This window comes from Dipodomys merriami, unplaced genomic scaffold (assembly GCF_024711535.1).
Source record: "Dipodomys merriami isolate MVZ:Mamm:240054 unplaced genomic scaffold, mDipMer1.0.p SCAF_2, whole genome shotgun sequence".
NCBI classification, from domain to species: domain Eukaryota; kingdom Metazoa; phylum Chordata; class Mammalia; order Rodentia; family Heteromyidae; genus Dipodomys; species Dipodomys merriami.
In genome coordinates, this window is record NW_027203381.1 from 116,861,289 (window position 1) to 116,885,252 (window position 23,964).

The 23,964-nt window shown below is 47.6% G+C and overlaps 2 protein-coding genes across 4 annotated transcripts in view; one reads left to right on the top strand and one right to left on the bottom strand.

Moving 5' to 3' along the window:
* Window positions 1-3,963, top strand: part of Sim2 (SIM bHLH transcription factor 2) — a 40,814-nt gene extending 36,851 nt beyond the window's left edge. The window contains exon 11 of the mRNA XM_070030658.1: window positions 1,762-3,963. Coding sequence (XP_069886759.1) covers window positions 1,762-2,183 — 422 coding nt within the window. The 3' untranslated portion in view covers window positions 2,184-3,963. The remainder of the gene's footprint in view (window positions 1-1,761) is intronic.
* A 2,158-nt stretch (window positions 3,964-6,121) lies between these two features.
* Window positions 6,122-23,964, bottom strand: part of Hlcs (holocarboxylase synthetase) — a 162,357-nt gene continuing 144,514 nt past the window's right edge. For all 3 annotated transcript variants that reach the window (XM_070030657.1, XM_070030656.1, XM_070030655.1), the window contains 5 exons: window positions 16,813-16,880; window positions 14,870-15,030; window positions 12,978-13,092; window positions 10,792-11,005; window positions 6,122-9,316 (listed from right to left, as the gene is read on the bottom strand). In XM_070030657.1, coding sequence (XP_069886758.1) covers window positions 9,145-9,316; window positions 10,792-11,005; window positions 12,978-13,092; window positions 14,870-15,030; window positions 16,813-16,880 — 730 coding nt within the window. In that variant the 3' untranslated portion in view covers window positions 6,122-9,144. The remainder of the gene's footprint in view (window positions 9,317-10,791; window positions 11,006-12,977; window positions 13,093-14,869; window positions 15,031-16,812; window positions 16,881-23,964) is intronic.

The following is a 23,964-nucleotide window of genomic DNA, read 5'->3' on the forward strand; positions in this document are numbered from 1 at the left end:
CACACACACACACTTATATTAATAACAACAGTACTAATGAGGATAATGATAATGATGATAATACAAAAATAAAAAGAGCCAGACAGCAAAGTCCATGAATGTCTTATCTCCAGTTGACAACCAAAAACCTGGAAGTGGAACTCTGATCAAAGTGGTTGAGCTCTGGCCTTGAGCAAAAAGCAGCTTGAGACAGTGCCCGGGCCCTGAGTTCAAGCCCCAGAAAACCAAACTGGGAATTCATGGGCTCAGGGAGAGAAATACCACTCACCAATGCATGACAAAAACCCAAGATAAACCAGGTGTTGATAGCTCACGCCTGTAATCATGGTACTCAGGAGGCTGAAATCTGAGGATCACTGCTCAAAGCCAGCCCAGTTAGAGAAGTCCTTGGGATTCTTAACTCCAATTAATTAGCAGAAAAAAAAAAAAAAACTGGAAGTGATGCTGTGGTTCAAAGATGGTAGAGCACTACCTTGAGCAAAAGAGCTCAGGGACAGGTCTGAAGTTCAAGCCCCACAGCTGACAAAAGCAAAACCACAAAACCCAGGCATCGTTTCTCCCCATGTGTGGAAGGGAGTCCGAGCCGCGCAGCGTGCCTCCCCCGGCCTCAGTGTCACTGTGTGTGACGTCAGGCTGGGCCCTCCGCTGCCCAGGCCAGCCTCACTCTGCTGCCCACTGGCCCACTCCTGGCAGAGGACAGGGGACGATTTTTAGCTGTAGTAATGCTTGCTCTGTCCAGACCTGCCTACGCTCGTACCGCAGACCACACCGAGCAATTGCTCTACAGGTGCCACTAACGTGAGGGTAAGGGTCCCGCCAGGACAGCGGGACCCAGAGACGTCACACCAGTGCTCACTTAAGGGAGGACTAAGAAGAGAACTTCCTGGAGAGTTTGTCCTGTCTGTCGTTCTCTCGGAAGTGTGTAGGGCTCAGCTTTCTAAGCGAATCCCGGGCATTGCTGTTTCAGGTTGTAACCAGTCTTCAGGGCTGGGGCTCCTGTCAGCTCCAAATCTGACAAGACGGACAGTCATTGCTGAAGTCTAACCCTGGTGAAGAGGACATACTTTCCCAAAGATTTGGCCAACACCACACCAGCTTGTCACCAACCCATACCAGGAGCCAGTGACATGGCCCCACAGAATCCCTGATACCCACAGGGGCGAGCTGCTGGCCCACAGAGAGGGGAGAGCACAGGCCAAGGGTCCTGACACAGTGTCTCGGTGTTTATTCCACGTGCATGCCAAGTGGATGCATGTGTGCACATTTGCTCTGGTGCTAAGGACTGACCTCAGGGCCTGGACACTGTGAGCTTTTTCCATTCAAGTCGGGCGCTCTACACTTGAGCCACAGCTCCACTTCCAGCTTTGTGGGGGTGCTTGGTTCAAGTTAAGAATCTCAGGAAGGTTGGAGGTGTGGCTCAGTTGGTGGAACGCTAGCCAAGGAGTGGAAAGCAGTGGGTACTGGGTTCAAATGTCCATCACACACCAACCACTCATGGATGTTCCTGCCCAGGCTGGCTTTGAGCCGCCATCCTCAGATCTCATCCTCCGGAGTAGTTGGAATTACAGGCGTGAGCCTCCTGCACCGGGCTTCATCTTTGGCCCCAGAGACATTTCTACCTGCCTCTTGCCACCGCGGCCAGAACAAGCCTGGGGAAGGGCGAAGGCGGTGGGTGGGCTGGCCGCGGGGCAGGGCAGGGGGCGCGGGTGGGCGCGGGGCGCCGGGGCCCCCTTCCTCCCTAACGTGCCGCCTTCCCCGCAGCCCCCGCCGCGCGCAGGTTCGGCGAGGACGCCGTGCCGCCCAGCTTCCCGAGCTGCGGCCACTACGGCCAGGAAGCGCCGGGCTCCTCCAAGGCCGGGCGCCAGGCGGCCCGGGACGCGGCTCCCCGGGACGGGGCTCGGCTGGCGCCGGACTGCTGCGCGCCCGCGGCCCCGGCCCGCGCGCCCCCGGCCCCCGAGCCCGCGCAGCTGCCCTTCGTGCTGCTCAACTACCACCGCGTGCTGGCGCGGCGCGGGCCGCTGGGGGGCGCGGCGCCCTCCGCCCCCGGCCTCGCCTGCGGCCCCGAGCCCGCGCCCGGCGCGCTGCGGCCCCGGACCCCGGACCCCGCCGCCGCCGCCTCGCCACCCGGTGCCCCGCGGCCGCACTACCTGGGCGCCTCCGTCATCATCACCAACGGCAGGTGACCCGCCCGGCCATCACCACCAAACCTGCCCGGCCATCAGCAGCAGCAGGTGACCCATCACCAACAGGGGGTGACCCGCCCAGCCATCACCACCAAACCTGCCTGTCCACACCACCGAGTCACGACCAAACCTGTCTGCCATCAACGGCAGGTGACCCGTCTGGATATCACCACCGAGTCGCCACCAAACCTGTCCGCCATTGTCCAACGGCAGGTGACCTGCCCAACCATCACCATTGAATCACCACCAAATCTACCCAGCCATCATCACCAGCAGTAGGTGACCCACCCTGCCGTCACCACTAAACCTGTCCAGCGTTCAGCCATCATCACCAATGGCACGTGACCCATTCGGCCATCACCACAAATGCAGGTGACCTTCCTAGCCATCACCAATGCAGGTGACGTGCCAGGCCACCACCACCAAACCTGCCCAGCCATCGTCACCAAACCTGCCTGGCCATCGCCAAACCGGCCCAGCCATCATCACCAATGCAAGTGAGCCGCCCGCTGGGTGCAGGGCGGAGCGCAGGGAAAAGCCATAGGCCGGCCTTCCCTCGTTCCCATCTCACCATGTCTAGGGGTGGAGAGGGGCGAGCTGTGTATGCATGAGATGAATTAATTTATACAGAGACAACTATTTTAATAGAACTCTACAGCTTTTTAGAACCTAAGAGGTCATCCATGCTGCCTGTGGAGAGGATGGAGGCTGGGGAGAGGTTAATCACCCAACCTGGTTTCCCAGAGGATTCAACTCAATACCCTCCTGTCCAAGCAGCAACTTGAGGTGACCCTGTCTCTGGGGGACACTGTTGCCCTCAGTCTGGAATCACAGTTAAGGCATCTTGCCTTGTCCTAATGCCAAGTAACGGGATTAGGCGAGGCAGCTCTGCAAATACACACCACTTCAGGAAACTGCAGGCCGGAAGGAGGGAGACCCCCGCCCCTTCCCTTGTTTTTGTGCCAGCCCTGGGGCTTGAACTCTGGGCTTAGGCACGATCCCTGACCTATTACTCCAGGCTAGTGCTCTACCACTTGGACCACAGCTCATTTTGCTTTTTGGTGGTTCATTGGTGATAAGAGCCTCATAGACTTTCCTGCCCAGGATGGCTTCAAACCATGATCCTCAGATCTCAGCCTCCTGAGAAGCTAGGATTACAGGCATGCGCCACCAGTGCCTGGCTCAAAGCCCTTTTTGATGATTCCCTAAAGGAAAAATGTGATCACGTCCCTGGAATCACAACAACTCCGTGGTCTTTAGAATTCACTCATAAATCTCATTAAAAAAAATGAATCCTTCACTGCAAAATCAATAAGCCAAGACTGAGGGGTGAATATCCAAGTTCACATCAAGCAGCTTTTACCTTCCCCCCCCCTGAACTCCTGAAGACACCAGGAATAGCACCTTCAGAATATTTGAATAAGCATTAAATGCAAGAAGATATATATATAGGCAGATATTTTATGAGAAGGGTCCTGTCCAGCGCAATCCCGTGGTGAAGAGGCCCAGGCCCTCACAGACCAGTGATTCTCTAGGCTTGTGTTTTGTTACAAGTAGTGCTAATATAGTTACATGGCATGTGCAATATGGGCGAGCGTCCATGAACTGCACCTTGTGGCAAGAAGCGTGTCAGGTGCAATGAGTGACATAGACGTTAGCCATTTTCTACATAGCAAGAGAGCTTCCTCGAGCATGGCGCTGTACCAGGTGAACAGAGACTCTTTTTATAAAGCACCAGCAGTGTTTAACAAAATAATAAACTTCCATTACTTGTTTCTTTTTTTTTTTTTACTTTTTCCTTTAAAAAAAATGTCACCATATAAAAAACTTATCTGATTTGGATAGAACCAGAACCAAAACCTTTTTGCATTTGTTCCACACTACAAACACTAAATCCTAAAACAAAGCAAAAAAAAAAAAAAAAAAAACTACCAGTTTAAGAAACTATCTCCACTGTTTGGAAGGAAAAGAGGTTTAACTCAAGCCTTCTAGAATCAAAGTGTAACTAAGTGTTCTCCAAGTAAGACGCCTCCATATTTCCCTCAGGGAGGGCTTTATGGCAGAGGGTGGAAACTGGCAAATTTAGGGGTGTCCTTCATGGAAAGGACTGGGTGACGGTGGATGTGCACACCTGCCCTGCATCCTACAGGGGTGTGTACACCTTCACTATGTCTCGGGTTTGCTCTATGATCGTGAGTTTCATAATTAAGTCATGATCATTGGAAGGTGTAGGTTTGACTAGTGAGAGACATGACCAACATTTTTCAATGAAATTCTGCAACGTTTTAGCATCTACCTGGTTATTAACCTCTGGCACTGTTTACAAGAACAATTGACTTCTAGAGCACTTTATAATAGCAAAGGTAACTGCAGGAAAAAAAAGCAAACAACCCATGACTATTACAGATTCAATATGAAAATGTAAATAGACTGAAAATGGATGCACAAATGTACTGGCAAAATAAAACGTCAACTGGTGGTTTTCCTTGCTCAAATAAACACCACAATTTTCTTAGAATTGTGAAGGTAGAAAAGGAAGATTCCTCACAAAGCAAGCCGGCTGCCCTTTGAAAAGTTGCAGTTACCATGGCTACCTATATTGTTACCTTCACCTTCAAGATTCTGCATATCCAAGCCGGGCTAGCTTTTCTTGACTTCTGTAAGGCTGTCAGGGAAAAGGGAGCATTTCAATGAATATGCCCCTCTTTTGACAAAAAAGAAAAAAAAAAGAAACTGGTAGTGGGCCCTAACATGTACCATGTTGACAAAAATGCTAAATCAAAGGGATTTGAGACCTAAGCCCAATTCAAGCTTGCTTCGGGCCTCCCAGGGAAAGGAATTCCTTTATATTTCCTGGAAGCCCTATTCTAGAAAAGCCATTCCTTTCATGCTTCTGTGTGAAGGGTATGAAGGGCTCTGAGGAAATCTGTACAACTTGAATTCTCCCTACCCCCACCCTTCCAACCTTTTCAAAGTATCACCAGCCAATGGATCCCCTCTCCACCCAGATGTGTGGGGGGGGGTGTGCGTGTGGGGGTGCTGGGGTAGGTCTCAACGGCCCCCGTATAGTCTACTCAAGTTCTCTCATTTACTGGTCCTCTTGAGACAGCTGAGGTAGGCTATGGCTGCTACCAATAGAACAGAATCAAAACCACATTTCAAATAAATGCTATCTAAAATGCATAGGTAAGGTTGATTCTGCACTCCAATAGGATCTAGAAGGCTCAAATCGAGTCAAAAACATTTTTGACAAGCTGGGCATCAGTGGCTCATGCCTGTAATCCTAGCTACTCAGTAGGCTGAGATCTGAGGATCACGGTTCAAAGGCAGCCTGGGCAGGAGTCTGTGAGACTTATCTCCAATTAACCACCAGAAAATCAGAAGTCCTGTGGCTCAAGTGGTAGAGCACTCTCCTTGAGAGCTCATGGACAGCACCCAGGCCCAGAGTTCAAGCCCCACAATGGACAAAATTTTTTTGACAAAAGTTGAGCAGTTTGGGGCTGGAAAGGTGGCTCAGTGGTAGAGTGCTTGCCTTGCATGCATGAGGCCCTGGGTACAATTCCTCAGCACCACATAAGCAAAAAAAAAAAAGTTGAGCAGTTTTCACAAAATAAGAGAAATTCTCAAGGAACAGAATATTGATAGGACAGGTCACTCTATTCCCCATCTCAGTTAAAGGTTTGTTTTCACGTTAGGGCCTTTATCCTTTGGAATAATTTTTTTTTTTTTTGACACAAACTGCCTAAAAATAAAGCACTAAAACTGCAACACACTAAGCTTCTTAGTACTTAGAAATATACACTCCTATTATGAAGAACATTTTTTTGTAAAGAAAATGCATTTAAATTTTAAATAAAAAATACCATAACCAAAAGTAATCTTATATCTTTAAAACCAAAATGTATGGCAAAAACAAGAATGAGCCCAAACTATAGAGAAAAATCTGAAAAGTTTTATTTTGGTAGACTTGCTTTTTTATTAAAGGCATTGGTTTAAAATTATTCTTTTCAGAGAAGATTCTTTGAACAGCCTTTAAAAAAAGCCAAAGTTTACATTTAAATTCATCTCAAAGACCACAGTGATGTCTGCCTGCACAGCGGTTGGGGGGGGGGGGGTGTCTCAGGCCAGCGCACCCAGGGCTGTGGGAGGGGCTGCTGCTCTTCCTGCTGGCCAGCGTTCCCCCCTGCATCCTGGCCTCCGCAGGTACCTGCTCTGGTCAGGTCACAGGTGCCATGCAGTGAGCGCCAGAGGATGAACCCTCCAGTTTCCCTCCCAGCCTTGGGGCCATGCAGTTATTGCTGTGTCCTATTTGAGTTCAAGGGATGGAGGGGTGACTTACCTGTTCCCAATACAGCAATGCAGAGCCTTTAAACAATGAATAATCCAAACTGAAAAGTGCTCACAGGTCCTGAGTGTAGTGGCCATGTTTAAAGATTATGAGAAGACAAAAGTTTCTCTTAAGGGCTGGGAAGGTGGCTCAGTGGTAGAGCACTTGCCTTGTATGCATGAGGCTCTGGGTTCGATTCCTCAGCACCACATAAGCAAAAAGAAAAAAAGCTGGAAGGAGCGCTGTGGCTCAAGTGGTAGAGCGCTAGCCTTGAGCTGAAGAGCTGAGGGACAGCGCCCAGGCCCAGAGTTCAGGCCCCACAACCAGACCCCCCCCAAAAAAAAGTTTCCCTTAAGACTTTAAAGCTCCTTGAGATCTGAGAGATTCAGGGTACCCAAAATTAGACCCCCACCTCGCCCCACTACAGAGTGTGGGAGTGACATAACAGGCAAATGGACTTGCATCGTACAATGCCTGCACTCCTTCATGCAGACTAAAGAGTCTTTGGTTCACATAAGGAAAATCCAGGTTTCCAGGAAATGTCACATATCACACAGCCTGGAGTCTGTCTCCCTCGCGACAATGGGTGCTGGTCCAGGTAAGGGCCCTTCAGTGCTCCTCCACTGCGCAGGACCGCCACCCACTCCAAAACAGCCACACCGCCTTCGTTTTCATTTACAGAAAGGGAATTCAAATGATAACATTTTTCTCCAAAGCAGAATTTTCCAGAATAGTCCTCCAGCTTAAAATAAAACATGGCATGTCTTCCATTAAATAACCCCCCAAAGTAAGAAAGAAACACTGGCTCTGAGAAATGGTTTGCCTTCTATTCAAAGTTGGAAAAGTGGAACTTGCCACATTAGCCTGGACATCTTCGCCTTGAAGACCTTCTGCAGACCTCCGGAGGGGGAGCTCGTTCTGTAATTCTGAGTGGGATGGGTGGGCTCTTATTTAAACTTCACTAATTCCATACGAAGACCTGGACATTTAGAAAGTGGATTTTGGGGGGAGACAGGGAGATGTAAAAGGCCTTATTAAAAAAAAGGGGGGGAACTTTTGAAGTTCTTTTAAAGTTCTATTTCTAAAAACATGTATCGGTTGGTGTACTTAATGGAACGTTACTTTTTTTCTTCCTGTGGGCTTTCCATGCCTGGCTAAAAGGTGGACAGATTTTCATGCTGAAAACCACAAACTTCTAGAATTAGCCTAACTACATAAGTCCCAGCAGGTCCAGGAGGGGCTAGTTCTCAATGCGGGGATTCTGTTCAGAGCCGAGGGGCCGCGGGGGCCAGCAGTGAGAGGAGGGTACGGCAGTTCAGGCCTCAAGGCTGGGATGTCTGGGCACCACTGTGAGCATGCATGTGCTGCACGGAGCAGGCAGCACAAATCTGGCAACTGCACGTGTGCAACTGCTTCCTTTGCTCTGTCACGGAGACATCCAGGCACATCAGATTTTGAACGTCTTCTTGTAAAGCCACACATGCACACAAACACATGCAGGTGTGTGCACACAGGCACACTGATACATGTGCACACATAGTACATGCACACATCCACACACAGCATGAGCTTGCTCCACACACTGCACACCCACAGCACTCACATGCACAGATGTCACACATTGCACACACACACACACACAGCATGCACACGCACCCCTTCACACTGACAGCACCCCTCATGGCTATCATCTGCTGTCTCTATAGTGGTGGATGGGCCGTCGTGACCCGGCATGGTGCTGTGCGCTCCTTCCACACAGCGCTGTCTTGTGGGGCTCTTACATTTGCATGGAGAGCCGAGGCTGCCTTCCTTGCATGGCCGGTGTTTGGGCCAAGCATCCATCCCTGCTTCCAGGAGATACCCATGAGGCTGTGTGGGTCTGGAACGAGGCCTGTTTCCTCAGAACATGCAGTAAGTCAGAATGTGGGAAGAAGGGCTCCTAGAATAATGCCGAAGGCAGGGATTTCCTCGGTGAGCTCACGCAGCCCCGCCGGCTAGTCCCAGCTCTGTGGCACTTAGATGTGTGGTCCGACCTCCTCAGCTGACTTAACTCTAGAAGTCCACCTTTTTCTTTTCCTTATTAACCCCCAAAGAAAACAAGGCCTGAGCACCTGTCTGTCGGTATGCTCTGGTGGAAGATGCCGCTCTGGATGCGCGCGAGCGGCGATGCTGCGCCTGTGCGTCACGCTGGCCTGGCCATCTTTTGATTGTTTTCTTTCAGCAGTGTGGCAGGGTGAAGGCCTCCACCTGTGATTTCACCATTAAAAAATTCCCCCCAAGAAACACAAATCCAAGCCCAAAGGGGGAGAACAGTTTCATACCTAAAGTCTCACCGACTTTACCTAAACTAAATCTACCTGTCAGTCTTCCACCCAGACCCATCTTCAAACACCCCATAAAGTGACAACTATAATACAAACCTAAAAACCCAGGGGAAAAAAAGAAGAGAAAGAGTTAACAAATAAATGACATGAAGGAGAAGAAATCCACAGGTCTCCCTCCGTGAGCTTTCCGGTCGCCGCTGGGGAGGGAGCAGAAGCAGAATGCCTGCGGCGCACTGAGCTCACAGCCAGCCGCAGGAGCATCGGAGGAGGCAGCCTGTACCGGCGCTGGGGTGGAAGGCTTGCGCTGCTGCTACCGCTGCTTGGGCACAATGAGGTTTCTCAGCATGTCGAAGGAGTTGCCATCTGGGTGCACTGTCACGATCCTGCCGTCTTCCTGATGAACCTGTAGGAACCCGGAATCATCGAGGCCCACGATGGATACCTGTGGCCCCTCGGTGCTCCCCAGCCGGACTTGCTGACCACTGGAAACCAAGAACACTGGGTCACTGGTTATGTCTCACTGGAAGGCTGGGGACAAGAAGTTGAGTGATTACCTTACACAGAGGGCCTGATATTACGTGCAGCCCAGTCTGACACTGGACCTCATCTGGTTCATGGGAATTGTTTTTTTTTTTTTTTTTTAGTGCTAGCAGTAGGGTTTGAACTCAGGACTTGGGTGCTGTCCCGGAGCTTTTTTGCTCAAGGCTAGTGCTCTACTACTTCTGGCTTTTTGGTGGTTAATTGGAGATAAGAGTTTCCTGGACTTCCTTGCCTGGCCTGTATTCAAACCACAATCCTCAGATCTCAGCCTTCTGAGTAGCTAGGATTACAGGCACGAGCCACAGGTGCCATCTAAGAGAATTGTTTTAATAACAACTAAATTACACTAAGTTTATAGCTGAGGCTGAGGGTATGTAGGCTGAGTTGAAAGGGAACATTTTATCTTGTAAAAGAAAGCTGTTTTGCATGAACCACAAGGGGAACTCATTCTGATCCTGCTGTTTTTTTCCTTTGAAGATTTTTCAGATGTACCTGAAAAGTTATATCCTTAACAATGTTCAAAGTAGATAAGTAGATTTATAAGCAGCTCAAACCTATAAATAAGTTTAAAGAAGAGTACAGTAAACTTCATATTCTCTTCATTAAAACTCTCACCAAATAATACGTTATTTGCATTCTTTCTTGCCACACGTATTTCCCCATCTTTTAAAGATGTTTCAGATTTCAAAATTTTTTCTCCCTCCCTCCTTTCTTTTTCTGCGGTACTGAGAATTGAACCCAGAACTGTATTTTGTTTTTGAGACCTCTAACTCATGAGCCTGTCTGCACCTCCTGGATAGCTGGGATTACAGGTATGTGCCACTGTTTGCAGTTATCTTGACACTTTAAATATTAAATATTTTGAATATTTAAATATTAAAGATTTTAGTTTGTGTCTCCAGAGAACAGGAACAATCTCCTACAGAATCACTGTCCTATCACCATCCTCTAAAAATGCAACCTTGAGACAGAAACATCATTAATGGTGTTCACTTGGCTTCTCCATCGTGGAGGTGAAAATAATTATGTGGTCTGGTACCAGTGGCTCACACCTGTAATCCTAGCTACTCAGAAGGCTGAGATCTGAAAATTGCAGTTTGAAAGCCAGCCCAAGGAGTAAAGTCTGTGAAACTCTCATTTCCAATTCACCAAAAAACTGGAAGTAGAGGTATAGCTCAAATGGGAGAGTGGCAGCCTTACCCGAAAAAGCTCATGGACAGCACTCAGGTGGAGTTAAAGCCTGAGGGCGCGTGCAAACACACACACACACACACACACACACACTCACACTCACTCACTCAGGTCAGTCTCCATCTCTCAGTCCCTCATTTTAAGACACTGAACTACTGACTTAATAAAGGAAAGTAAAAAGTTAATAAAGGAAATTTAAAAGAATGAAGACTAAGCAAGCACCAACCTGTGCAACCAGTACTTATAATAGAGGGGAAGAATGCTCTGGGGTCCTTCGTCCTGAAACGTGTGGACCAGTTTCTCCAGCATAGTCACAGCCCTAGCGATGAGACACTCAGCTCTGAAGGGCTTCAGTCCTGTCTTGTGTTGCTTGTTGTGTTCTGTGATGAGGTCGTTGATGCAGATGGTAGGGTTACTGTTGGTCACATTAAATCCAAAGCCTGTGCGCGCACACACAGACACAAAAGTGAGAGAATGCGCAGCTTGATATTTCCAAGGTATCACAAACTTCACAGCCTGTGAGAAGCGAGAGCTTGCTGCTGCTGGTGTTGGTGAGGGCGAGGATTGTACCCAGCATCGCGCTCTACCACCGAGCTACATCCTCAGCCCTAAAGTTCCAGTTTTGATTATAAACTTACTGTTTCCTTGTCTTCCTTTCTGGCCACTGAGAGTGTAACATACCTTCCTTTACGCTCCTCCTCTATTATTCTTGTTCAAGCAGGGGCCATCTCAACCATCCCACAAACAATTTGGAAGAAAAAAAAAAAACAGAGCCACATGCAATGGAACCTCTAGTGTTGTTTCTGAATTAATGATTGCCCCTGTGGTCTAGCCAAGAACTGTAGCTCTGCCCTAAGTCGATACAAAACACAATCTCGTTTCTTCTACTGGAATGATAGAACACAAGCTTGAAGACACAGAATTTTACCCAAGGCTTCATGGGTAAACTCCTAGTATATATATCTCCTAGTACTTTTTCCTTGGAAGCCCTGGGTATTGATGAGACACTGCTAGTAAGAAGATGGACGCATTCAGCGTGGTTTTGCTTTTTCAGGTTCCAAAAGCCAGCCTGTAAGGAGTGTGCCAGAGGAGCATGTGCATGGGCTCCTCCGAGCTGGTAACTACCATCACCCTCCTTAGAGCACGGCTGGCCCCTGCAGTGGGCAGAGGGGCCTCGGCCAAACTCAGGTGTCTTTACCAAGGACAGGAAGACTGCAAGAAGTAGACTACAAGGCTGTCATGTTTTCCCTTCCTCTAGGGAGAAAATCCCAGCAGAAGTCACAACTGATGTCATGTGGTAACGCAGTTTTTCTGTAAGTGTTCACCATTTTCAATATATAAAGGGAAGCATTTAAATATAATGGGAAGACACTTTTTAAAATAGCCGTGATTAAAAAAAATATATATTGGTTATAGGCAGAGCATTGGTGGCTCATGCCTGTGATCCCAGCTACTTAGGAGGCTGAGATCTGAGGACTGCAGTTCAAAGCCAGCCTGGGCAGGAAGTCTGTGAAACTCTTATCCCCAATTAACCACCTTTTAAAAAAGCCAGAAGTGAAGCTGTGGATCAAGTGGCAGAGTACCAGCCTTGAGCAAAAAGGCTGAGATAGCACTCAAGCTCTGAGTTCCAGCCCTACTACCAGCATGAAAGATTAAAAAAAAAAAAAAAAAGGAGGAAAAGGGAAAGGGGAAAGGTAGCCGGTCCAGTCACATGCCAGTTTGGAAACCGCTGGAAGCACGAGCCTTGTGTTCTTCAGCTGGCATTTCTAACACATGCGGTGTTTTTCTGTCTGGTCCTGATTTCTGAATTCCCATTAGACTGTGTGGCATTTGAGGGAGGCTGGCTGTTGAATAGCCAGGGACCCACGAACCTCTCAAGCTGCCTCTGAATCATTCCTTGCCTGATCTGCCTGGGCTGAATGGAAGCATGGGATTCTTCACCCCACCTTGGTTGGCCACAGTCAGCCTGGAGCAGGTCTGGAAGGTTACAACAAGGCAATCTTTCAAGCTGCAAAGGTCAGGATACAAATACAAGGCCAGTGGCAGAACTGTTTTTAAAATTAGCTTCCTTATTGTTTATTCTCACATTTCAGATTGGAATCAAAACAGGAGGGGAGAAAGGTAGAAAAAAATACTTATTTTTGCAGGTATCTATCTGGTGTTTCCATGGCCACAGATAGGAAGTATGGACCATGGGGAGGGCTTTCAGCCAATCAGGCCCTCTACACATACGCATCACCCTGGAACGCTCAAAGGAAAGGCTCTCTGCACATCACCTGCCTGGGCAGGCAGGCGTGCGTGCGTGCGTGCGTGCGTGCGTGCGTGCGTGCGTGCATGCCTGCGTGCACCATTTGAATTTTTGTTCTTTATTAATCTAAAAAAAATGCTGGTGTGGAAAGCTTAAAAACTTACCGATAAGTATATAAAATGTTTCTCCTAGGAGTGCTGAGTTAACCAGAACTCCACCAATCTTCATGAGGTCACTGTAATAAATATCGTTGGGCCACTTTACTCGTAAGTTGATATCCTAAAAGAAAATCCATACATTAATAAAGCAATATCAGGGCATAGAGAGACCTGATGAAGTCATCCAGCAAAAAGGAAGACAAGCAGAATACTCTAAAACTAACAGAACATGGGCCTTACCCTCTCTCTTTTTTTCAGAGAGCTAATCACTTTTGGGGGACAAATTAATATTAAAGTACCTGATAGGGCTAGGAGGTTAAGAGGCATATTCTAGAACAAATGCAACATAAACTCAGCATTTTCCCTTGTCCCCATTTGTTTCTCATCAACAAAATCACATTCTGAAGATGCTGGCCTTGTGAATGAGGGACATGAACTGTCTCTGTATGCCCCCACCCCCCATGGAGTTCCAATCAAGTTCAAGGACCCTCAGGGTTCTCTCCCTGCAAGAAGCTTATGCACTTCATTTTCCTTTCCTCAATCATTTATTCCAACAGATGCTACAATCCTTGGATGTATAAAGAACTGCAGTCAGTAGCTGGGGTGGGGGGGATGTAAAAGAAATCCTGTCTTCAAAGAGAACTTCTCTTTGAAGGGAACTGTGGGAAACAGAATGGGGCACATACAGCTCTGCTTCAAAGCAACCTGCATTAAGATCCTGCAGGAGGGAAGAGGCTCAGCTGGGGAAATCAGGGAAGGGCACTTAAGCTAGGCCTCAAAGGATGCATACAAACATACACGATGCAGAGAGAGAATCTAGAAATGGTGGTACATGTCTATAATCCCAGCTTCTCAGGAGGTGGAGATAGGAGGACTGAGGTCTCAGGCACTTGACAAAAGTGTGAGAACCTATCTGAAAATAAAACTAAGAAGTAAAGGGACCAGGGATGGCATGGGTCAAGTGCCTAAACAGCACAGGGCCCTGAATTTAACCCTAAAAATGATGCAGAGAGAGAGGAATGTGTGGAGAAAGGGAAAGGTTTGGGGCCCAGCAGGGAGGCCCAGGACCTAAGGAGCAGCCGGGCTGCTGGTAGGCGCTCAAAGGCCCTGACTTGTGCACTGACGGTGAGTGACATCCAGCTAAGGACAAGTTGGCACCCGGTGAAGGCCATACAGATGGGAACCTGCACGAGGGAATCTATGTCAACCTTCTGATAGCTGATCCATGTGGGCTGATGGGGCTCTGTTCCAAAACAACTGCAAATCAAAATAAAAGTCACTCCTGTGGTGAGACCCACCTGTATGTGGGAAGGGCAGGAGCTGTGTTGGGCGCTGCTTCGGGGCACCATGGGTGCAAAGCTCCCCATGTGTTTGCGCGCCTAGCACAGCCTCTGCATACAGTAGGAGCGCAGAGAATGCACACTGAATGAACTGATAGGCTCAAGGTAAAAGTCAAAGCCATGAAGATGATAAATAGACATTTAATTTAACCCTGTTGTCAGGGTTAAAAATGTTTTCACCCACCAGGTGTCAGTGACTCACGCCTATAATCCTAGCTATTCAGGAGGCTGAGCTCTGGGCCATGAAGTGCACACAAATCCAACAGACTCTTATCTCCAGCAAAAAGCCCTAAGTGAAGGTGTCACTCACGTGGCAGAGCACCAGCTTGAGTGGAAAAAGCCTAGCAAAAATGCAAGGCACTAAGTTCAAGCTTCAGTAGTGACATTAAAAAAAAAAAAAAAAAAAAAAAAAAACCAAGACAAAACAAAATCCCAAGATCGTTTTGGTGCTGACTTATGCAAAGAATGCACCAATGATGCAAACATACACTCCAAATAACAAGCCACGTTCCATATGCCCGAAAGGCCTGTAAAGGGAACCGGCTGTAATGTACATACCTGATACTTGGGCATGGACCGCACTGCCTCCACCACAGCCAGGGACATCAGGTGCTGGACAAAAGGAATCCTCTGCCCCAGCTGGGACCTCAGTGGGATGGAGATCAGCAGGGTAGAAAGGGCACATCCTACTGGACTGAGCCAGGCGTTCGGTCCCCGTCCTGAAATACAGGCCTGTTATGGTTCAGCCAGGTGTTCGGACCCCACCCTGAAACACAGGGTGTTGGGAAGCTGCTGATGAGCCCAGAAACACAGCCAGGTGCTCTGGGTCAGAGTGGCCATGGGACAACCATCGCGCTTGAGTCCACCCTGGCTTAGTAACAGTTCTGAATATTCTGAGACTAATTAAAAAATAGAAAGGTGCTTTAAAATTTGATGCTCTGTGGCTGAAAAAGTTGCTAGCATAACTAGCGTGACTAGCGTAACATGACAGAGTAACGTGACTAGCGTAACGCGACTAGCATAACGTGCTAGTATAGCGCTCTGTGTCTGTGGGCACAGTATTTGTGCCTTGCTGATGAAATCTCAAGTTCCATTCTCAGCAGATGATCAATGGGACAGGAATGGCAATTCTGGAAAATGGGTGCTGGGTATACAATATACTGACAACCAGACCTGCATATCTTTCTTCTTTAAATTAAAAGAAGAAGAAGAAAAAAAAAAAAAAACCTAGGGGCTGGATGCAGTTGTTGTAATCCTAGTTACCTGAATGGCAGAGATCTCAGTTCAAAGCTGGCCTGGGCAAAAAGGTGATGAGACTTCATCTGAGTCACTAAAAGCTAGGTATGATGAGTGCACATCTGTTATCTAGCTATGCAGGAAGGGTAAATAAGGGGGATCGGGATCCATGCAAGTCTGGGCACAAATGCAAGACCTCATTTGAAGAATAACTAAAGCAAAAAGGTAGAAGGTATGGTTCAAGTGGTAGAGTACAGGGCAGGATCACAGCCCTTGAGTTCAAACCTTATAAGTATCACCAAAAATGTTTTTTTGGTGTTAAAGATGGAACCTGGGGCTTCATGCACTTGTAAGTGTCCAAATCCTGAGCTGCATGTTTTAAATCTGCTATGGTCTGTGGATATTATCTCCAGAGTTGTTTTTAGAAAGTGACCTCTGACACCCACTGAGTTGTTTGTCCTAAAACCCGAAGCCAGACCAACACAACAGGAGAGGTATAATGAACCCAAGTTTTTTTTTTTTTAATCTACAATATCAAATCCCCAGAGTTTGATGCAATACTTCTTTTCCTCTTAGGTTCAAGGGAAAGAAGAGGAAAACAGGAGACTCCTTACTCCTCTGCTTCTGAGAAGCCTTGAGGGTTTCCCAGCTGAAGTTCTTGGGCGGCTTGGAATCGGCTGAGGTTTGGGAGGGCAGGGACTGGCAGGGCTCTGTGACAATGCTCCCTCTGACCCCTATCACCACCAGCACCGCCCTGGGAAGAAAGCGCCCAAGTCACCTCCCAGAGCAGCGTTCGGCATCTCCCTGGGTCACTTGGTGATGAGTACTGTCAATGTCCCTCTGCATGTAAATTCCAAGGCAGTCTAAGGAACAGCCAACAAAAGCCTCCTCCAAGGACACTACAGATACATGGAGCCCCTCCAAGAGGACCTCCTGGGAAATAAATGTCTCTAGAACTGGCTTAGTCTCAAGCTGCGAAGCCCAGAACATAGGAGAGAATGTAGAGACTGGGCACTGAAACCATCACCAGCAAATGCTGAGTGGCTCACACCAAGAAGAGTATGAGCGGCGCCGCACTCTCCCCGCGGCTCTTCCCAAGGTTCTTCCTTCCCGTCGGCTCTGTTTCAGCAGCAGGCCATAAAAGCAGAAAAGCTCCCACCTTCAGTCTTCTCAGGCTACCCTCTCTCAGACATCGGGCTCCTTGGCCACTAGAATCACAGATTTGGGGAAAGAAAAATAACAGCAGATAACAAAAGACGACTGACCTTTGCCCTGGGTCTGGCGGACTGCAATGGCGATTAAACCCATTTCCTGGGGCATCTCAAACATCAACCTAGGAATGGTGGGAAAAACTGGTCAGCCAGAACAGGGCCATGCTGAGGAGGGACCAAGGGCTCAGAGAGAAGGCGGTGGGGTTGGTGTGAGTCAGTGCCCCAGGAAGGGCAGGCGGGGTTTTAACAGGTGGCAGGGATGTGCAGCCCCAGGGACAATGACCTGGGACTGCAAAGGGAAGAAGCAGACACCACTTAAAGGCAAAGAAGTGCGTGAGGAGCTGCGGTTCAGCTTACTGAGACCTGGTCAGATGGCTTTCCTTTGGAATATTCTGTCCCTTCTTTCTCGGCTCTTGTGCTACTGCGTTGTACCGTCTTCAAGTGACAACAGGGAATTCCTGACATTTGTTTCTACTTACGGAGCCTTTTCTGTTCAAACACTAGTCTACAACCCTAGCAGAAGTTTCTGATTATTCAGGAAACCAATCCGGTGGTAATAAAGCTTTTTAAAAGGCCCACTATCCCCTGAGAACTAATTATGTTTTAACTGTAGTAAATAAATCCACACCTTCTGAGAACTCACGAGAACCTTGGATCATTGTAGACTCTGACTTTGCTTTTAAAACTGTTTTGTTTAAAAGAACACAAACAGGCAGAAAGCAGAAAGAATAGCAGGCAGAAAGAATACTGTCACCACTAAACAGGCCACAGTCAATATTAGTGTTTTATTTTTCCAAAATGAAAATCAGGGGAAACCCCACAGAGACAAAATTCATTCCTTATAAGAATTTCCTCCAACCTCCATTCTCCAAATTTTATTTTTATTGATTGATTTGGTGCTAGGGCTTAAGCTCAGGGCCTCATGCTCTCGCTTGTTTTGTTTTTGCTCAAGGCGAAAGCTCTACTACTTGAACCACAGGTCCACTTTATAGAGTCTCTCAGTCAACCGTCCCCTCCCTCTCCCCAGGCTGGCTTCAAATAATAATCCTCAGATCTCAGCCTCCTGAGTAGCTGGGATTACAGGCGTGAACTACCAGCACCTGGCTGATTCTCCATATTTGAACTCCATATTCAGTGTTTTTCTTTTTCCTTCACCTTCCCAGTAGTTGCTGATCTAGCACTGTGCTGAGAAGAGGTACTTCCTGGCAGGGAATATCAAACAGCAAAACTCAGGTTTGCCCATCTCTCAGAACAGCTGGCAGAATCTCTTTGGAAAAGCTCCTTTTTTACTTGAGGGTAGGGAGCAGTAGGGCAGGGATGGGGCAGAGCTGAATTCAGGCTGAGCAGAGTTTGCAATAACCAGTGCTCCCGGCACTCCTGCAAGGAGACAGAGCCCTGAAGAAAGCTAGCTCTGAGCTATGCTCATGAGCTCCTGCAGGCTCCAGGAACCAGGCACACATGGCTGCAACTCAAATGAGAAGTGGAGAAAAGAAGTGCGCAGCAGGCCCCTGTACCTGGGCTCACACAGCTCTGCTTGCCTGGCCTGGTCTGGCCTGCATACTGGGAGATGCAACAGCTACACTTGGGAGGTGGAGCCTGAGGACATCTGACTGGAGAGGGGCAGGGCCTTGGGGGGGGGGGCACCTTCCCAGGACTGAGGGCAGGCCAGCCAGGAGAGGGGCAGGACCTTGGGGGGGGGGCACCTTCCCAGGACTGAGGGCAGGCCAGCCAGGAGAGGGGCAGGACCTTGGGGGGGGGCACCTTCCCAGGACTGAGGGCAGGCCAGCCAGGAGAGGGGCAGGGCCTTGGGGGGGGGGCACCTTCCCAGGACTGAGGGCGGGCCAGCCAGGAGCGGCCCCGCTGCCACTGCACATGAAATACAGCCTACCAGTGTTTCTCTTGGACATCATGAATGACCCATTGAGACGAGGCATGCCTGAAACCTCCGGGCATAAAGCATCCTCGCTCACGCAGGATGGGCAGAAAACCCTAAGAAGGATTCTTTGTCCATGTAAGGGGTTAACATTCTCTCAGCCTCTCTGGGTAGAGGCGAGAGGGGATGTTCTTTAAATAAACATGTGGACAGTAGAAAGTCAAATGCTACATTGGGTGGGGATGATGGGGAAAGGGGGGGGGGTGCAGGAAAAAGGGGTAGGTGAAAAACCAAACAAGCTTCTAGAACAAAGAGAAGGGAGCAGGCACATTTAAGTGCTAGAGGCTTGGCAGCAGTGAACAGGCAGGGCATATTGATAGAGGAGTGAAGCCAGCCTTTAGGCCAAGCGGAAATGCTGGAGAAGTGGGGGGGGAGGGGGCATGCACAGAGCTAGTGCTCACTCACACAACCTGAGGCTGCAGGTTCGTGCGTGCATGCTGATAACCACACGGCTCCTGTCAACAGACCTATTTGTAAACTGTCAATTCTGTTTTCCTTAGGAGAAGGAAGGAAAGAAAAAAAGGGGAGAGAGAGGGGAGGGAGGGAGGGAGGGAGGGAAGGAAGGAAGGAAGGAGGAGAAAGAAAGAAACAAACAAACAAAGAGAAAGAGACAGAACGGAAGGAAGAAAGAGAAAGGGAGAGATGAAGTATGGAGGAAGGGAGAGAAAGAAGGAAGGAAGGAAGGTGAGCAAGTAGAGGAAGGAAAGAAGGAAGAAAGGAAAGGGAAAAAGACAAGAAGCAGAGCAGAGGGAAGGAAGGAAAGAGAGCAAGTAGAGAGAGGGGGGAAGGAAGGGAGGTGGGGAAGGAAAGAAGGAAAATATTTGGTAATAATTCCTTGCCTGTGTATTTTCTTTCTTGGTTGGCTAAGGCTGTGGAATAAAAGGTTCTGTGACTGGGACTCATTGCTGTATCAAAGCAGGACTTAAGAAAGTGCTGTCTGAGTTCTCAGGCTGAAACTTCTGGAACCCTGGGAGGATGGCTCTGCGGACAAGTCAGTCCCGTTACTGAGGACACAGGGTACCCTAGGGTGCTCTGCCAGGAGTAGGCTGATTTTTGCAAGGCCATTAAGATGAAGTTTTTTGTTTTTTTGTTTTTTTGCCAGTCCTGAACTCAAGCTTGAATTCAAGGCCGGGGCACTGTCCCTGAGCTTCTTTTGCTTAGCATTCTACCACTTGAGCCATGCACCATCACTTCCGGCCTTTTCTGTTTGTGTGGTATTGAGGAATTGAACCCAAGGCTTTGTGCATGCTAGGTGAGCACTCTACCACTAAACAACATTCCCAGCCCAAGATGAAGTTTTGATAATCAAGACTAATTTAGGAGGAACCAGAGGAACCCTGATTGAATGAGAATTTAAATGTATACCCAGTCCACAGACTTTGGGAATTTGAAATAGCCATGGTTAGGGAAGCAGAAACTCAGAAATGATCTGATTGTTCAATACAGGAATAGTAAGCTGAATTGTGGTAAACAACACTAACTGAACAATTTGTAATCAGTCAAATGACAGTTAATGAAGACTGCACAGGAGTATGGAAGAAATGCTTACAATCAAATGCTAAATAAAACACAAGATACCAGGCCAGGGGCATGGCTCAAAGAGTAGAGCGCCTGTTGTTCGAGCCCCAGCACTGCCAAACCAACGAAGAAACATGTGATAAATACTTTTATTCTAGCTATATAAAACGCACAGAAAAAAGGGAGTGAAAAAGATTTGACAAAATGGTGGCTCTATTAGGAATTCTTTCCTTTGTCTTATTTAGATTTTTCTACGATGCCATCTATCATTTTTAATTTAAAATTATTTGAATCTTCTGGCAAAATTATATTTAGATATATTACTTGCACTAATTGTTTATAACTATTTTTAGGAAAAATGCCAAAAAGGTTTGCTTTAGACAGAAACTAATAGTCACCAATACCTGTAGTCCTTGTTTTATTATAACTAATGAGCAGGAGGCTGTTAATAACAAAGGGAAATTCCTAAAACCAGTTTGTTCATATGAATGTCAGCCTTACAAATGCTATACTTTCTGATTCAGTGCCAATCCTTCTAGAATTGAACCCAAGGAATAAAACAAGTTAACTCAAGTTCACAAATCTTGTTAGCATTACCGACAAACTGTGAAAGCCCAGAAACAACCTTAACAGTCCACAGTAGAGGGGTGAAAAATGTCACCACCCTGCATGAAAAATGTTCCAGCCACTGGTGAGGGCCCACTGACAACAGCAGGTGCTTGAGTTAGGATGTAAGGCCCTACGCACAGCACAATTCCAGTGATGACTTAGAATAACACTGTTTAAAGTGTAATGTGACAAAATATGGAACAAAGTAATATGCCAAAACATTAGCTGCAGTTATTGTGGGGAGAATTACTTGAAAAGAAAATTATAAAGTGGGAAATAAATCACTCAGATAAGTCCGTTTTCATATTAAAAGTACATCTTTTCCTCGGACTTTTAAAAATATACAGATAGACATTATATTAAAAATACATGGATATTCAAGCCCTGATATTGGTGTACACACACACACACACGTTTTACCAAATAAGTTTCTGATGATTAGAAAAATTTTGGAGCTATTAAAATGAGATATTAAATATATAGCTATGGATATTCTTATATTGGTCTTTGCTTCCCCCCTCCCCCCAATTGCGAAGCTTGAACTCTGGGCCTGGGCACTGTCCCTCAGTTCTTCAGCTCAAGGCTAGCACTCTACCATTTGAGCCACAGTGCCACTTCTAGTTTTCTGGTGGTTTTATTGGACATAAGGATCTCACGGACTTTCATGCCTGGTCTGGCTTTGAACCAGCATATTCAGATCTCAGCCTCCTGAACAGCTAGGATTACAAGTGTGAGCCACCAGCGCCCAGCTGCCTTTTTTTTTTTTCTCCCAAAGGAAGATTTTAAAACAATATCATGGTGTGATTCCCTTGAAGTAAAATTTAAATTTATAGCATCCAGGATATATACTAACAGTGGTAGCAGGCACCCGTGGCTCACGCCTGTAATCCTATCTACTTAGGAGGCTGAGATCTGAGGTTTGAAGCCAGACCAGGTAGGAAAGTCCGTGAGACTCTTATCTCTAATTAACTACTCAGAAAAAGCCAGAAGTAGCGCTGTGGCTCAAGTGGTAGAGCACTAGCCTTGAGCACAAAGAGGCTCAGGAATAGCACCTAGGCCATGGATTCAAGCCCGGATCTGCCCTCTCCCCAAACCACCCCCCCCCCAAAAAAAACCAAAATAACCAATGGCTATCTCTAGAAAGTAGAAGTAGAATTACATGACTTCAATTTCTTCTTTAGATTATCTCTTTAATCTCTGGATAGTATGATTCCAAGTGATTTTTATTTCTTTTTTGCTTTTGTCTGAAATCTTGAGTATTTCCACCATTACCATTAGAATCTTCACTCACTTTATAATCAGGAAAACCACATTAAGCAGAGATTGGTTTACGGCCCACTTTCCTTCTGAGTAGGTCAAGTGCCCCCACAGGCTCTCTGGTTGGTGACATCACCTTTTCCTGTCGGGAGAGGACCACCGGCATGGATGACAAGCTCTCCTGGAGCTGAGTCATCCCTGCAGACTGGACAGGGCACAGCCATGCAGGTCCCCTGGTTGTGGGGAGGGTTTACCCTGGGCCAGCCTGCCTGGGAAGCTGTGCCCTGGTCCTGTGGAGCCTGGGGAAGAAGGCCCCTCCACAGCCCCACTGTGAGTCTGGCTGGCTGTCCTTGGCATCTCCATTTCCATGCACTTAGAGGCCCAGCTAATGCCTGGTGTTTTGTAACCTGTGGGTACAACCTAGTCCCAAACTGTGCTTTTCTTTGTTGCTTCCTTCTCCTTCTGTTTTTTCTCAGTGATGACAGCCTTGCTCAACTTCCAGTGACATCCATCCTCCAAGATCCCTCATCAAGTCTTTCCCAGGCATAAAAGAAACAGAGCCAAGGAGGGAGGAGAAGAGTCTGGGAGCTGAAGATTTCAGTTCAAAGCCAGCTTGGGCAGGAACTCCCTAAGACTCTTATCTCCAATCATATCCAGCAATAAGCTGGAAGTAGAGCTTTGGCTCAAGTGGTAGAGTAGCTGCAAATGCCAATCCTCAGATCTCAGCCTCCTAAATAGATGGGATTATAGGTGTTAGCTACTGGTGCCCAGCTGGGTTTTTTCTTGTTTTTCTTTTTCTTTTTTTTTGGTCAGTTCTGGGGCTTGAACTCAAGGACTAGGTGGTGTCCCTAAGTTCTTTTGCTCAAGGCTAGTGCCCATCTGGTCCATTTGGGCCACAGCTCCACTTCTGGTTTTCTGGTGGTTAACTGAACAGTTTCATGGACTTTCCTGCCCGGGCTGGCTTTGAACTGCAACTCTCACATGTCAGCCTCCTGAGTAGTGAGGATTACAGGCGTTAGCCACCGCGTCTTAATTTTAAAAAAAATAACTGAAACAGAGTCATCTTAAATGTCCAAAAATCATACAAGCCACTATATTTGAGGCAAAGTTCATTTACTCTGCCTTGTATATCTACCTAGGTATTTTCCCTGCTCTGTTTCAAACATGTCAAAATTCCTCATCATATTTACATAAAGTAAAGAAGGTGTTTTCTTAGGTACAGGTGTGTGTGTGGGGCGGGGGGGGGGGGGGCTCTACAGATTACTGGGTGGACAAAACAGCTTGAGGGTGAAAAGTTTCTTCCTTCAGAGAGGGATATACCACCTTCCCAGGGGCCTGGCTTGGTCCATACTTCCATCTCAATACTGTCACTGCTCCGGGTAGTTACTAGGAAGAATTTCTTCCTTTCCCAGCTGGCTTCCAGCACCTTCTGTCCCGACCATCACCCTTCCTCCCTCCCCCTCAGCCTCTCTCTACAACCCTCCTCGGGCCCCACCCTGCCAGAGCAGCCAATGCGCCCGCCATGCTTGCCACCAGGAAGCTTAGCACCAGCTTAGCTCCTCGCTCAACGGGACAAGGGGCTTCTTTCTTCCACGCAGGGCTGTGCCCTGTGATCTGCTGCATTTATGGCCTCCATGAACGAAGCCTGGGTCTCACTCCAATCCTATAGCAGATTTTCATCTGAATGATTATTTTCCATCTTCTCCTTGCCAACTTCACCTTGCCCATCTCTCTAGCCCTGTGAAGCTGGCTTCAGTGCTGGTGGGACATTTTATATTCCACTCCATTACTAAGTCCCTCACTTGTTTCAGTTTAATCGTGGATTCTCTAGGGCTTCCCTAACAATACAGAGAGCCTTCTGTCTTGATTGGCTTCCTTGGTATATATGG